Raw genomic sequence first — 15,413 nt, forward strand, 5'->3', positions numbered from 1 at the left:
CTTCAAGAATGTGACCCACATCATCCTTGAGCAATCATTAATGAGGATCATGAAATATCTGTCACCTTGAATGCTTTTTGTTCTTATTGATCCACAAAGATTTGTATGAACCAAATCTAACAAATGATCTGCTAAAAAAAAATTGCTCTTGAAAGTTGAGGATTTCATCTTTCCTAACTTACATTCATTACAAAGAGCATTAACCATTTTGTCCCACTGAGGCAAACCTCTCACTATCTTGGACTTACTCACCTTAACAATTTTATCAAAGTTTATATGACAGAATCTCTTATGCCAAAGCCATCTATCATCTATTTTTGCAATTAAACAGTTGCTAACTTTAGGATTAAGGTGAAACAGGTTACCTTTAGTTTGCTTCTCAGTTGCAATCAATTCACCTTTGTTGTCAAAGATTTTGCACATACCATTTTTAAACTTCAGTGGGTATCCTCTGTCATTGAGTTGTGCCACACTCAAAAGATTGTTCTTTAGATCTTCAACCCAATAGACATCATCTGGACTACTCTTCCCATTGAAAGAAATAATTCCCTTACCTTTAACCATGTAGGGTGAGTCATTACCAAATCTTACAACTTTGCCATCAAATTCCTTCAAAAAAACAAATTTGCTTCGATCACCAGTCATATGATGTGAACAACCACTATCAATGATCCAATCAACAGAGTTATCCATCTTGGATACTAATGCCTTCTAGTCTGATATCTCTTCCTTAATAGCTACAAACACAATATCTTTATTAGCATCACCATCAGATTCTTCATCAGTGATACCACCATCAACAACAATAAGACAGTTAGCAACTTCCCTTTACCCTTATACTTCTTTAATTTCTCTCGCTTGTGTTCATTTTCACCATTACGACAGTTAGTAGCTATGTGGCCAATCTTATTGCATGCAAAACATTTTAAAGGTAATTTACCTCTATATTTATTAGTCCCTCTAGGCAGTCACTTTGCCTACAATGCTTCAAGCTCCACTAAACTATCTTCATCATCAACATCTCTGCTAGATCTGGATTCATAACCATGACTAGTATCTCTACTTTTTATCACAGATGGGTTAGAAACAAAGCTCTAAATGTAGACTCATATTTCTATACACTACCATCATAACCGTTCAATTCAAAAGTAGTAAATTTGTCAATTATGGAGTCAAGAGTTACCTTGGTTTTGTCAATGGACTTCAGCTCCTGAATGGCTGCAACTCGGATATCGTATACCAGTAGCAAGGTTCTCAGTACCTTACTGATCACTATGGCATCTTCCACTTTCCCTCCCACACTCTTAATTTCACCGACTCTCTTTTATCCTTTGACCATACTGTTGGATATTCTCACCTTCATCCATCCACATGTCATCAAAATTTCCTCTTAGACTCTCCTCTTTAGCAATCTTAACATGTTCATCACTGCTATACATCTCTTCAAGTTTTTTTCATACCTCATGTGCAGTCTCAAGACCATGAACATCTACATATTCAGCATCAGACAAGGAACTCATAATGGCCTCTAATGCTTGATGATTTTCTTGTTTCTCTTTCTTCTGATCATCAGTCAAAATCCTAGTAGGTGCAACTTATTTAGTATTGACATATTCCCAATACTAACTTCCCAAACTCTTGATGTAAAATTGCATTCTCTCGCTCCATATCCTATAGTTCTCTCTGTTAAACTTTGGACCTTCCTTCTTCATCATGATCTACAATATCTTTACCTCAACTTGTTAGGCTTAGATCTTAAAGGACCTGAGATGCTCTGTTAAAAATCAATGGTATGATGAAATAATAAGTATCCAATAGATTATTGAGAGGGGGGTGAATTAGTAAATAGAAAAATTGATACAAACTTTCCTAATCTCAATTTAAATCTCTCAAAGTAAACTTATCAATGAAATACCACTGTCAAGATAAAAACTCATAAGATAAACCAGTTGACTGTTACAACAAATTAATAGTAAACAACATCAAACTTATAAAAATCCAAATGCTTTATCATATGTCTACAGACTTCATTTATCAATGCTTCCGGTTATAATGACTTATCATAATAGTTAATTAGTTAATAAAATCAACCATAAGATCGTAACCACAAAAACATTCACCATTTGAAACAAATATTTTTGACATGGAAACCCAAATGGGAAAAACCACAGTGAGATAAGACTCACAAGATAACTATCTAAACTCTTCTGAAGTTCACCCTATTAGGAGCCAAGCCTGTTAAAGATTTACAAAAGTCATGTTAAGAAATGATCTTGTTAAGAACCACCCGGTTAAGGGATTGACTACAAATGCCTTGTTAGAAGCAATACCCTATTAGGAGTAACCTCGGTAGAGAATTTAAAAATACAAGCTAATGGATCACCTTGTTAGAGGATTTGAAAATTCACCAAGCTTGTTAGAGCTTACTAGGTTAGGGGATTTCAGTTCTACTGTAATTGTTAGAAAACAATAGGAGTTTGCTTGATCTATCTGAATAGCACTACACTTGCTTGATCAGTCTGAATAGCACTACACTTGCTTGATCGGATCCTTTTTATGCTCATATCTGCCTTTACTCAAACTGTAGACACATCATCCGGTTCGGGAACCACACACTCAATTGATCTTTACCAACACCCTAAACAAAACAAATTCATTGACCTTATAAACAAATCAATTAGGTCGACAACACACCATAAGTCAAAATCTCATAGAGATAACAAACAAGTTGGTTCAAGTATGATAGTTAGATTACATAGAAATCTCTGCACATTAATCAAGAAAGCCTTGGCCACTCTTTGATCACCTTATTCGATCTCAGTAACTCATCATGTGCTTTACATTAGATGCAATACACTTTTCTCATTCCCTAGACAAAAAATAGTTACAACAATACACCAAAAATACTTTGAAATCTTCTTCATACAATGACCATACGTGTCACCATCATTACCACTCATCATCAGATCATAAACCAACATAACCAATTCAACAACCTTAATTAGTTAGGGTTTAACAAAAAAATAAGTAGGGTTTACCAATTACATCAAATAGATAGGGTTAAACCTTTTACCGGTTATCGGTTCAACTCAAAAACTTACATACTGGTTTACAATTTCCTTCACTTAGCTCATCCTACCAGTTACAAGACAATATCAACAATATCAACAATATCATAATTGGTTAATTTACATCAATGACAACATAACACATCATTAATGCAATCTTCATACAAATGCCAACAGATCGTACCGGAGCTCACCGGAGCAAATACCAAAATTTGTCAACCACTGCACATAAAGACTGAACTACAAATAATATGATCAAGAAATCTCTTTGATTATTGAAAACAATATGGAATAAAGTATTCTAGCATTCTAAACAGATAAACTATCCATAGCAGCTCAGTGCAATCACTGAAACATGAACCAACTCATCTACAACACTAGAATATGTTGACATCAGTGACAACAACATATCCTAGCGGCAACAATATCTAGCAAATCCTACTTATTTTCCTTAGATTGTATAATATTTTTTATATGTAGGAAATGAGATCATAGCCTATGGATAGAAAATAAGATCTCAAATCTCCATGGCATATCACTAGGATAATAAACAATTGAACACACCAAATAACTGAGAGGGGAGGGTGAATCAATCAAGACCTTAAAACCACTTCTAATCCTCTTAACATCAAATCACAATAAAATTAGCTTTTCAAATATGAAACATGAAACTATAAACAACAATGCACATGAATACCAAATTTAGATGGAAAAACTAAAAAGGGGAAAACCATAGTGAGAATCACACTCACAATATGATAATTGATTACATGGTTTAGGCTCAAGCACAAGGAGAATAGAGGACTAAAACTAGAGAATGAACCTCTTTTGATTACGTGACACCTCAGCTATACTAAAGTGAAACATCAAATGTAAGATATAAGTTTGGATCTTAATATAATTCTGGCAACCAATTGGAAAAGAGTAGGATGAACCAAGATAGAAAAAGATCCAATGAATATAAGTTTTGTGGATGAATCTAAGATGGAAACATTAATAACTTCAACAAAAGTGGTCAGTACTCCTATTCTTGTCAAGATCTCCTAGAAACCTAGGCCTAATTATAAGCTCTCTTACAATACTATGAAAACTAACCTAGCTAGAGCCTTCTCCAAAGTCTCTATAGATTTCATATACACCAAAAAAAACTAGAATATATTTATGCACCTGTTATATAAATGGATCATAAAATGTATGAATCCCTTAGGCTTATTCTTCTTTAGCATGACATAGATACCTACTTATCCTGATATAGTTGCATCAATAAAAATAACCTTGAAGTAGGGAGAGAATTATTAAACTTCACTTCATAAGAGGAGTGGTTGTACATTATGCTGATTTGAGTCCATGATGAATATCTCTATTGGGATTAGCCCTAGATAGGTTCACAAAACAAGTGATTCAAGAACTTACAAGCATGTCCACAAAAGGAGAGGTACTATCAAATAAGGCCATAAAAAATGTGTAGATCACCAAGCTGACATAAGTAATGTATGATAGTAGAATTTTAGATGTCAATAAATTATAAACCTAGCAGTCAAGTATGTAACTATGGATATTGCACATACAATGTACTGAACAAATATAGAAGGTTATGTCACCACAACTTACATCAATGCAACATACCAAATGGTGATCAATGGGAATGACATAAACCTCTATGAAGTCCTATTTCATCAATGAGCTACCAACATTTGTATAAAATATATGGGTTCCTAGACTAGGTTAGTTTAGCTCAAATTCAAGAGCATTTTCAACACTTGAAATATGTCATTTCCTACACTGCAACATACTATGACATTATTTAAATCCTTCCAACAAAAGGTCTAATATATTGAACAAACCTCCTATGAAATGGTCCAAAAATATATAGAGATCATTGTATTTTTCATAGACAACGACTTCACACTCTTGGAGGGCATTGAATTATAGACTTCATGGAGTACATAATTTGCCTACAAAGTCATTGATATAAAGATACAATCATATAGAGCTACACTCATCAACCTCCCCAAGGACCCAAAGGTAAAATGATTCTCAGTATATAGTGAGTTCATGGAAACTAGCACTAAAAAAAATATGTGAAATGATTTGGCAAAATGATGGAGAAATTGCAAGAGCAATGGAGCCTAACCAAAACTAAACTAGAAGAACAAAGTACTACAACACCACATAGTTTTGAAATAATCTAAGTAGGCACCCCTCCAAAATAATCTTGACCAATAGAGAGAAAATGCAAAGAGAAAAGAGACTACTAGAAACACCACTCAAAACTTGCCCACTAGATGAGGAAGCCCTTGAAATTATACTCCATGATTAATGAGATAAATCAAGGTACAACTTTTATAAACTCATGGAATTAATGAAATTGAGTTTGTAACATATTATTGGAGACAACAAGAGGCCCAAAAATTAGCTCGAAAAATACAAATTCCTAACACACTTCTGTAGTTAGGGCATTTAATCATACACTTCTCTCAATGACTAATAATTCCTTTGTTGAGTTGTATTTTTCATTTGATGTTATTTCTTGCACAAGAGTATGTGTCTTCATTGTTTAGGACCTATTCTCTACTTATAATGATAAACCTTTCTCTGGAGCATAAAAATGTAACCAAGTAACTAAGACCTAATCTCAGTCTAATGTACATACATTAGAATACGAAAGAGCCTAGGGAGATATCTCACTTTGACTACTTCTTGTAGGGAAGAGAGAGTCAAGGAATATCTCTTAGGATTTCTATTCCTTTGTTGTAATAAAGAGTAGATATGTAAAAGATAATTCCACAATCAACTATGCTACGAAATAGGAGATGAGATACACAAACTAAAATAGAAAATTTTGTCTAAACTGAAACTAAGATACTGAAAGAAAGGCTAGAAACTATACTCAGAGATTCACCTGTTTCTGAAATTTGATGCATATTGGGTAGGACCGGGGCACTGGGCACCTTGGTCCCTATCCTAATAGGAAGATGAAATTTTGGATCTTGGGTCCTGAGAGCTTGAGATGCAAATCTAGCACAAAAAGCTGCAAAAAACCTTGGGGACCAAGGCACCATGGCCTGGTCCTATCCTAGGAAACCATGCCCTAGTCTCTAAAAATTGTGATCAAGTTCTAGCACTAAGACTGTATCTATGTCTTCCATTGGTTCAAAAGATCGTGCATGCGCCAGATTCTTGTACTTGCACCTGCAGCTTGAAAAAGGGTGTCTAGGTGGCTATATAGGGTTTTGCCTTAGTCAAACCCCTTGTTTTGCTGGTTTCCACCTCTACAAATATCTGATAATGTACTGAAAATATATGGGCAAGAATCTTGTATGCGTGCAAGATCCTAAATGAGAGTAATAAAGAATATAAAATTCTACCCTATGCTTTGGAGAGAAAACCCTAAATGCTTGTAAATGAAAATGTAAATGTAAATCCTTCAAACCACAAATCAACTTAGAGATATAAAGAATGAGTGTAAATATAAAAATGAATCTTATGCTAAGACAAGAAAACAACATGAAACCATACCAAACCCTAAGGGAGAGGTACAAGCTAATCAATAGTGGGTGATCTCCTATTATTCTTCAATGTCTTCAAAGCTCGTAACAAATGTTGAAAATGCTTGAGGTATTCTTGATGAATTCTTTATTTGTTGTTGTAGACTTCATATAAAATGTACTTTCACTTCGCAAGAGGATCCTTAAATTTCTAGATCACGGATCCTTAAAATGAAGAAGGAAAGACTATATGTAGGAGACCCTAACATTGTTTTGAGTCATAGGCCAACCTAGAAATAATATTTGTCACCAATCTCTTGGATTTGAATATTAAAATACTTCCAAATCATGCTCCCAAAATTATGGGAGAAAAGGTCAAGACCAGGTACTATGCTACCTGGTCCGAAGACACGATCCGACCAACTTTTCACCAAAATTTTGGGGAAGAAAGATATTGTAATTTTAGAGAGAATTCCAAGAGTATGTGGGAATTTAAAATGTTTAGATATGCGAAATTATGCCTTGAAGGTCAAAATAGAACATAATTAGGGTATTTTATGAAATGATTTATTGGGAGAATAAAATAAAAAGGGGCACTCTTAGGGTAAAGGGCCCAATTTTATGATTTGTAGAGTGATGAAAAAAGACCTTAAATATAGTTAAATTATTTAATTGAACGATTAAGGAGGAATTGAAATTCAAGATGCAAACACACTAAGGTGGGTGCTAACCTAAGCATGGAATTGTACCACCCAATTAAGGGTGTACAATTTACGACACTACACTTTCATGAACAATCTGTCCTTAGTGAAAGTGTACAATCCTTCACTAAGAATCCTCTTTTCCTAAATATGGAGAAGGTATCTATTATTATGTTCCTTCTCCTCTTTTTAAATATGTTATCTTTATTTAACATCCCCTCTACTCTTGAAGGCAGATGTCTTAGGATAATGATCTCTTCCTCCATTTTTACAATTCAAAAGGTAATTCTTTTCCATACCCTAATTCTGCATGTTTCGCTTAACCTTTCATCTTATGTTAGAGAGATCAAATTCAACCACTATTGGTTATGTTGGAATTGTGCTTTGGTTATCTTTCTTACCAAATAATTGTCCATTAGTTTTTATCTTGGACCAAACTTTGTTGTGAGAATTTGTCATCAATTTTCCATCACAATTCGATGTGGTAAACATGATACCCTATTTCAACTCACTAATTAGCGAGTCAAAACAAGGGGGCATATAACTACCCTTGAATTTAATCATTCCTTGGTAAGTATTTAGGTGATTTTTTTAATTTTATCTAAAAATGTGGTTTTGTAGGATGTGTTTCCTAACAATGTACTATAGATACTGCTAGGGGCTTTGTTCAACACCTTATGGATATATCTTTTTTCATGAATGTTTACTTTTATGTACTTTATCTTGCATATACATGTAGTCTCATATGACTACTAAAGGGGGGGCTAAATGTAGCATCGTAAATTGTACACCCTTAATAGGTGGTACAATTTCACGCTTAGGCTAGAACCCACCTTAGTGTGTTGTATTTTACATTTTTAAATACCCTTTCATTTAATTAATTAATTTAATTAAATCTAAAGTCATCTTTTATCATCCCACACATTATAAAATTGGGACCTTAATCTTAAGTGTGCCCCTTTTTATTTTATCCTTTTAATTAATCAATTCATTAAAGCCCTAATTAGGTCCTATTTTGACCTTCAAGGCCTGATTTCACATATCTAAACACCTTGAATTGTCGCACCAACTTGGGGATCACCTTATAGTCACAATACCTTGCATCCCTAGATATTTGGAAAAAAGTTGATAGGACAGGTTTGAATCACATCGGTCCTAGATTTTTCTTCTTGAATTTTGGGATCATGTTTTGGTGGTATTATAATGTTTACATCTAGATTTTTGTGAAGATATATCAATTATAGGTTGGCCTTTGATCTAAACTAACTTAGGGGTTCGTATATAAATCCTTTCGTTTCCTCATTTGAAGGATTCATCTACTAGCATTTCAAGGAGCCTCTTATGAAATGAAAGTACATGTTATGTGAAGTCTTCAATCAGAAAATAAATCATTCATCAAGTCTTCATCAACTATTTTCATCATCAATTTAAGCTTTGTAGATATTGAATTATAAGAGGAGATCACTGATTGTTGATTGGCTTGTACCTCTCCCTTAGGGTTTGGTATGGTTTCATGTTATTTTCATATCTTTGTATGTGTTTCACAATATTCATTTTTAGATCTACATTAATTCTTTAGATCCATTATTGCATTTATGATTTGAAGCATTCTCATTATGTTCATTTAGGGTTTATACTCAAAGCATAGGGTAGAACTTTAATTCTTGCATTTTAGCTCATTTAGGATCTTATACACATATAAGGTTCTAGCACACACATATGTCAATCTATTATTAGCTATTTGTGAAGGTGGAAACTAACAAAATAAGGGGTTTGACTAAGGAAAATCCCTATATAGCCACCCAAAAACCACTTTTCAAGCTGCAGGTGCAAGTACAGAAAGTTGATGGATGCACAATTTTTGGAAAAGCTAGGGTTCATAGCAACAGGTTCAGATCTAGAAGGAGACCCTAGATCCCTAGGACCAGAGCACCTAGTGCTTTGGTCCAAGACCAGAGTGCCCAATGCCCTAGTCCTCAATACTTTTGGGCATTCTTTTGCAGTTCTGCATCTCAGGGCTTCAACAGGCAAATTTTAGAAGTCTAGCTCAGTACAGTAAGGGGAACCTGGGTGTTGGGTGCCTTGGTCTAGCTCTATTAGGCCCAGATTGTGATATCAAGTGCATACAAAAATTTCCCCTTTATCTTTGTACTTTGTGTCTCAGTTTCAGTTTAGTATCTCTTTGTTATTGCAATTTACCTAGTCATTTCCTTCATCTTTCTATCTTAGTTTGTCATCATTGCACATTTAGCTCATTTCCCTTTCATAGAAATAAAGTAATAGAAACCTTAGGAGTATTACTTGACTCTCTTTTACAAGAGTTAGTCAAAGTGAATGACTTCCTTAGTCTTTTTCCTATTCCAATGTGTGGAGGAAAGTGGGGTTAGGTCCTAAACTACCCGATCCCATTTTTCACCATCATAATGTATATACACATATATGTAGGAATATGAATGATAATATATAAAAGAAAGAAGGGATATATGTATATGATCTAATAGAGATATAAGGATGAAATTAATGTATTTTATTGTCCTTGATTAATAATATGCTAGAATTCCATAAATATTATCTTCACTTATGTTCAATTAAATGTTTAGTACTCTATCTGGATTTATTTCTTGATCCCTTTGTATAATTGAGTTTTAGATATAAATACACACATAGAAAGTACTTGGGGCTCAAAACATTGGTCTATGTTCCATTTTTTTTTCTAATAGTAGGATTGATTATATTAGAGGCATTTAAGAAGTTTAGGTAATAATATAATTCCATAAAATTGCAAAGGAAGTGGCCCTATATTAGACTATAAAATAAAAAGAGCTTTTTTTTAATGTATAAAGGGATATTGAAAAATAAATAATTTACTTATTCTCATTAGTTTTTGAGTTGAATTAATCAAATAAATATCCAAATCCCTCTTTAAATTGGTTGCCTCAAAAATATTAGGAAGACCTATTAATGCAATATCATCTACAATTAAATGTGAGAAGAGAATCAAGATCTATTGTTGCTTTCAAATCTTAAATACTCCCATTAAATCTAATCTATGTCAAACACCTTCTCAACCCTTCAACCTAATAATTAAATATATGATGAAAGGGGATCACCTTGTTTCGATCCTCTCAAAGGAAAAAAAATAGAAAATGGTATTTTATTTATCAAAAATAAAAATGATATTGAATTCATGTAGCCCATAACACATTCAATCTATGTTGAAAAAAAATCAAAATCAAAATCAAACAATTCTAAGAAATGACCATCAAGCCTCATCATAAACCTTGGACATGTCTGCCTTGATAAATATAGAATTTATTTAAAATTAACCATGGGATAGATAGTTTCTTAGGAAATGACTATCCCATCTAAAGTCTAAAATCGTTTTATAAATCCCTCTTTTTTTGTTCATATCAAAGAATGTAAAATCTACTTTAGATGACTAGCCATCAATTTCATAATTATCTCATAAGTAACATTACAAAGAGCTATAAGGTAAAAGAAATTAAAAGAGTTTTCTCTTACTTTCTTAGGAACCAAACCTGATAAAATGTAATGGATTTCTTTAAGCATTTACTAATGGTTTTGAGATTTACAACCCATATCCGAAAGATCATTCTTTGAAATGACCCAAAATTATTAAAAGTCTCAATTTGGAATCTAGATAGATTAGGATCCTTCTCTTTCTTCATTTGAGGATGACATCTTCCAACATTTAAAGAGTAATGAGTTCCAATAGTTGATAATTCATTCTAATAGTAACCAATGAAGATAAATAATCTAAAATAAGCCTTTCCTCCTACCCTTATGCATGACGACACTACTTAAATGAAGAAGAGAAATGAAAAACAACTTGTTCAGTAATTTCCTAAGATGAAGAAAAATGAATACCTTGAGAGGAGACAATATAGGAAATAACATTACATTGTCTCATATCCTCAAGTAAACTATAAAAAAGTAGGTTTTTTGATCAACCTTCTAGAGTTGTGTGATCCTATAATTGTACTTCTAGAAAATATTTTCATCTAACCACCATTCATGAAGCTTCCTAGAAATGGGTAACTCCTAAAATTGTTCTTATTCATTCCATGTTCTTTTATTTAAAATGTGATTGCATTCAAAATTTCTTACACTTGTCTTTTTTGCCAAAAAACTTTACAAAAACTAATTTTTTTCTATTATTTATTTTCAAACATAACAAATTGAAGCCTTTTAAAAATAAAATACATTGCAGTGCAAAAGGAGGGATTTCCTTAAAATAACCAATTCTCCATATTTTCCTTAATTTATGCATGATGAAGCCACATTAATATAAATATGAATGTTAATTATTTAGGAAAGCAAGAAAGAGATGAAGAAAATTTACTAGGCCAATGATTAGAGCCATGCCATTTAAATTTTTTAAATGTAGTTATCAAATTAATCCTTCAATCTAATTAACTAATTTTAACAGCTTGTCAAAATGTATTGAAATAGAAAATGAATAATATTATTTATTATTCCAAGTATAAATTCCTACACTTGGTATAATATCCACAAGATTAAAAAATAAACATTTTCACAAAATAGACTTGAAGATGAATCAAGTTTACTTAAAACCCCACATTTTTCATAAATAAGAAAATAGAAATAAAGTCTCTAGTCAAAATCCAAGTTACGTAAGTAACTATAAAATGAAAAGTTAAATATGTGACCACAAAATACCTTTCCCCAAAATTTTGGTGTATAAACATTGGAGAAAAAAACTTGATCACCAAAGTCAAACCTATACTTACTAAATACAATTAGTTCTTAGGTGTTAACAAAGAGAAATGTATAATTTGATGAGGGTCTCAAAAACAAGGCAATCCACCTATATATCATTTCACACCCATATATTGACATTGACTACATTTCCAAAGTAAAATAGAGATAGCCAACATTATCTCAATAGAAACTTTGTGCTATTAATGAGAAATACTACCATGTTTACGAATTTGGATGAGATCTTGGATAGTCTTTTAGTGAGGGAAGTTGTCCAAACCTTTAGCATTTCATGAGATTTGGGAAGTTGCCCAAATCCCTACAAAATCAATCATTAACATTAATTACACGTATTGAATATTTGAAATTTTAATATAAATATAATATATAATTTAATATTTAAATTACTTATATTTATTATATTCTTATTATTCCTATCCAACTCTTAAATCCAAACCAATAATTTATTTAATTAGTTTTTGTTCAATTAATTTTAATATTTATGTGAAAGATGATGTAATTGCTTACATACATGAATAAAAATAAATAAATAAATAAATTATTATTATTATTACATAGTGGGTAGGGCATTAATAAAAGAATTAATTTAATAAATGATCAATGGGCAATGTTTAATAGATCAAAGTCAGATGATGAGTTGGTGAAAGATTACAATCATATAAAATATAGATATTATATTAATTGTACTAAAAATAAATAAATAAATTGTTATTATTATTGCATAGTGGGTAGGGTATTAATAAAAGAATAATAATAAGCAATGATCAATGGGTAATGTTGATTAGACCAATATGAGATGATGAGTTGGTGAAAGATGACAATCATATAAAATATAGATATTATACTAATTCTACAGTGTTTGTCGTTAATTGGTGAATATTTTACGCTACATAAAGAGGACATTTTCTACGTTATTTTTTACAAACGACTTAATAATTCTGATTTTGAAAAGGATGTCCTCATATAATAATAATATGGGGAGGTAACGTGCAGCTGCCGAGCGAAGGCGATGTTTTCATCCATTTCGAAGAGTTCTGTTTTATTGGGTCCGTCGATAGCGCTCTCCTTACCTAATTCTACTGCAAGTGGTGAGTGTTCACATGGCAACCATCTTGAATGGAAATTGCTTTGAAAAAGATTGGCTTCAAATATGCACATTAGCATGCCCCCCTTCATTGTACTCTGATAATTTTGTATGTAATCAACGGCAGACATGGGTAACGCTTGCCAATTTTGCACTTCTCATCCTTCTGTCATGAGCCCTCCTCATGATGAAGGATCCTCTCTGCCTTCGCCGCCACCTATTATACCTTCTTCGCCTCTTCCAATATCAACTACATTTTCGCCGCCTCTTTCCATTGACTCCCTCATTCAGAGCATCAAGCAAGTTAATCCGACTGATGAAATAGATTCTCTCTTGAACTTCATTGAAGATCGGCTACGGAGGATCAAGGTAAAGAGCTGCAACCATTTAGACAATATTGTCTGTTGATTTATTGATCAATGTTTGGCTGACGAGGTGTGTGTTTACAATTGCAGGGCACGCCAGAAAAAGCGTCTACCTCCTCTTCTCTGTTGGATTCTGTAACCTCCACTACAACTCTGGCTGCTAAAGTCGTAGATACTATTACAACAGAGGCTGAAAAGCTAGCAAGCATGGTATGGTTTGTAGTTTGCTCCAAAGCGTCAGTTGAATTGTAGGAATTGAATATTATAATTGACAATAACTTTGTGTTTTCAGGATATTGCTAAGGAAATGGGAAGCTTAGCTTTGAGTGGGCTGAAGATGGTGGGGGAAGCCCACTGGATATTACTAGGCTTGTCTGTGGCTGCGTGTGCACTGGAGAGATGTGTGACTGTGACATCTAATGTCTCCGATTGTATCGACCTTTTGCAAGCAATTGCTTTCCTTGCAAAAGATCTGAAGCAATTCAAGGAAGCGATGCCTGGTGAGAGCAAAAGACTATGCCAAGCGGTTCAGATGATAGTGGAGGGGGCAGTCATGTGTTGTGACTACATCAACAAGGAACGACTCTCCAGGTTTGGCACACTCAACCCTTTTATTTATGTGAGTGTAACACACTAATTTAATTTAACATAGATAAAGCTAGGCCCGAGAAAGGGCAAGGGGACTTGAATTAATTGACAAGTTTGTTTAGATTTTAATTTACGGAAGCCTGGGCTCAGTTTAATGTAAGATTTTGTAACATTTTTCCCATCAGCTCTGTTCTTACTCCTTTGTAGTCTGTTTCGTTTCAATAATTTTAAAAAAATAAAATAAAAGTTAGAATAGAAATATTTGTGAAAAGTTTGAAATATGAAGCTTTTTATATGTTATAAAATCAGAATAATTAATTTTAATAATTATATAATTAAATAAATAATAATAATTATGTAAGTGTATATGAAAATGTTATATATCATTGTTTTAAATAAAATCAATTTAATTTTTTTTTTCTATTAGAGTTTTTAGAAAATCTTAAGGATATGAGATTTGTAATTGTTGGTCGTATTGTGTCAATTGTAAGCTATAAGCTTTAAGCCTGTGATCTACGAGCTAAGTGAGTAGCATGGGATATGAAGTTTGTTTTAGAGTTAGAGTTGTTGACTGCTTAGATACACGTGCACTTTCTATTTCAGGCACTAGAGGTGATTTAAACACATATAGGTTTGGTGTAATCATTCACACTATTAAAATTCCAACCATAGGAGGAAGAACACTCTAGGTGGTTTGCTAGAATATGCTCTTATTCATGTAAAGAGGATTTATATATAGTGGTGTGATTATATAATGTACAACCTCATAGGTAATGTGTTTTCAAAACTTTAACCCCCCTTTCCTTTCTTCTTAAATTAAACTACACCTTTTCTTCGTTTCAAGTCTACCCTCTCATCGGATTTGGTGCTTTGGAAGGGATGTTGAAAGAGTATTGACTTTGTTATATGGTAGTTACCACTATTTTATAACAAGGGGATCATTAAAGGATTACTTTTTATCCAATCTTTATAATTTCTTCTAATCGTTTTAAAGAAAAAGCACCACTCATAAGTCATAGTGGCACATGGATTTGATTAGTGCTTTTTCATTTATATAAATTTGTAAACAAGAGTGAGGTGAATAGTTTCATGTTTTATCTTTTGGTATTGTCACAATTGAAAGTTCAACATCAATTTCTTATATATTATTTAGTTTATAAGAAAGCTAGTATTGAGGCAACATAATACAAAGAGAAGGTTTTATTGTTTGTATTATAGGGGCTTTATTTTTTAAGACTTTATCCTAGTGTGCTTGGGAGTTTATTTTTGTTTCAACTATGACATCATTTGAAAGCTTGAATATTGTGATTTATGCTAAATTTGATGTTTCTAACTATACAAATTAGAAATGTGAGATG

General features: G+C 32.7%; 1 protein-coding gene across 1 annotated transcript in view; it reads left to right on the plus strand.

Moving 5' to 3' along the window:
- Positions 1-15,413, plus strand: part of LOC131053405 (disease resistance protein TAO1-like) — a 210,073-nt gene that overhangs the window by 165,089 nt on the left and 29,571 nt on the right. Inside the window, exons 4-6 of the mRNA XM_059212943.1 lie at positions 13,230-13,471; positions 13,558-13,677; positions 13,760-14,058. Of these exons, the coding sequence (XP_059068926.1) occupies positions 13,230-13,471; positions 13,558-13,677; positions 13,760-14,058 (661 nt within the window). The remainder of the gene's footprint in view (positions 1-13,229; positions 13,472-13,557; positions 13,678-13,759; positions 14,059-15,413) is intronic.

The sequence above is a fragment of the Cryptomeria japonica genome, chromosome 10 (assembly GCF_030272615.1).
Source record: "Cryptomeria japonica chromosome 10, Sugi_1.0, whole genome shotgun sequence".
Taxonomy (NCBI): Eukaryota; Viridiplantae; Streptophyta; class Pinopsida; order Cupressales; family Cupressaceae; genus Cryptomeria; species Cryptomeria japonica.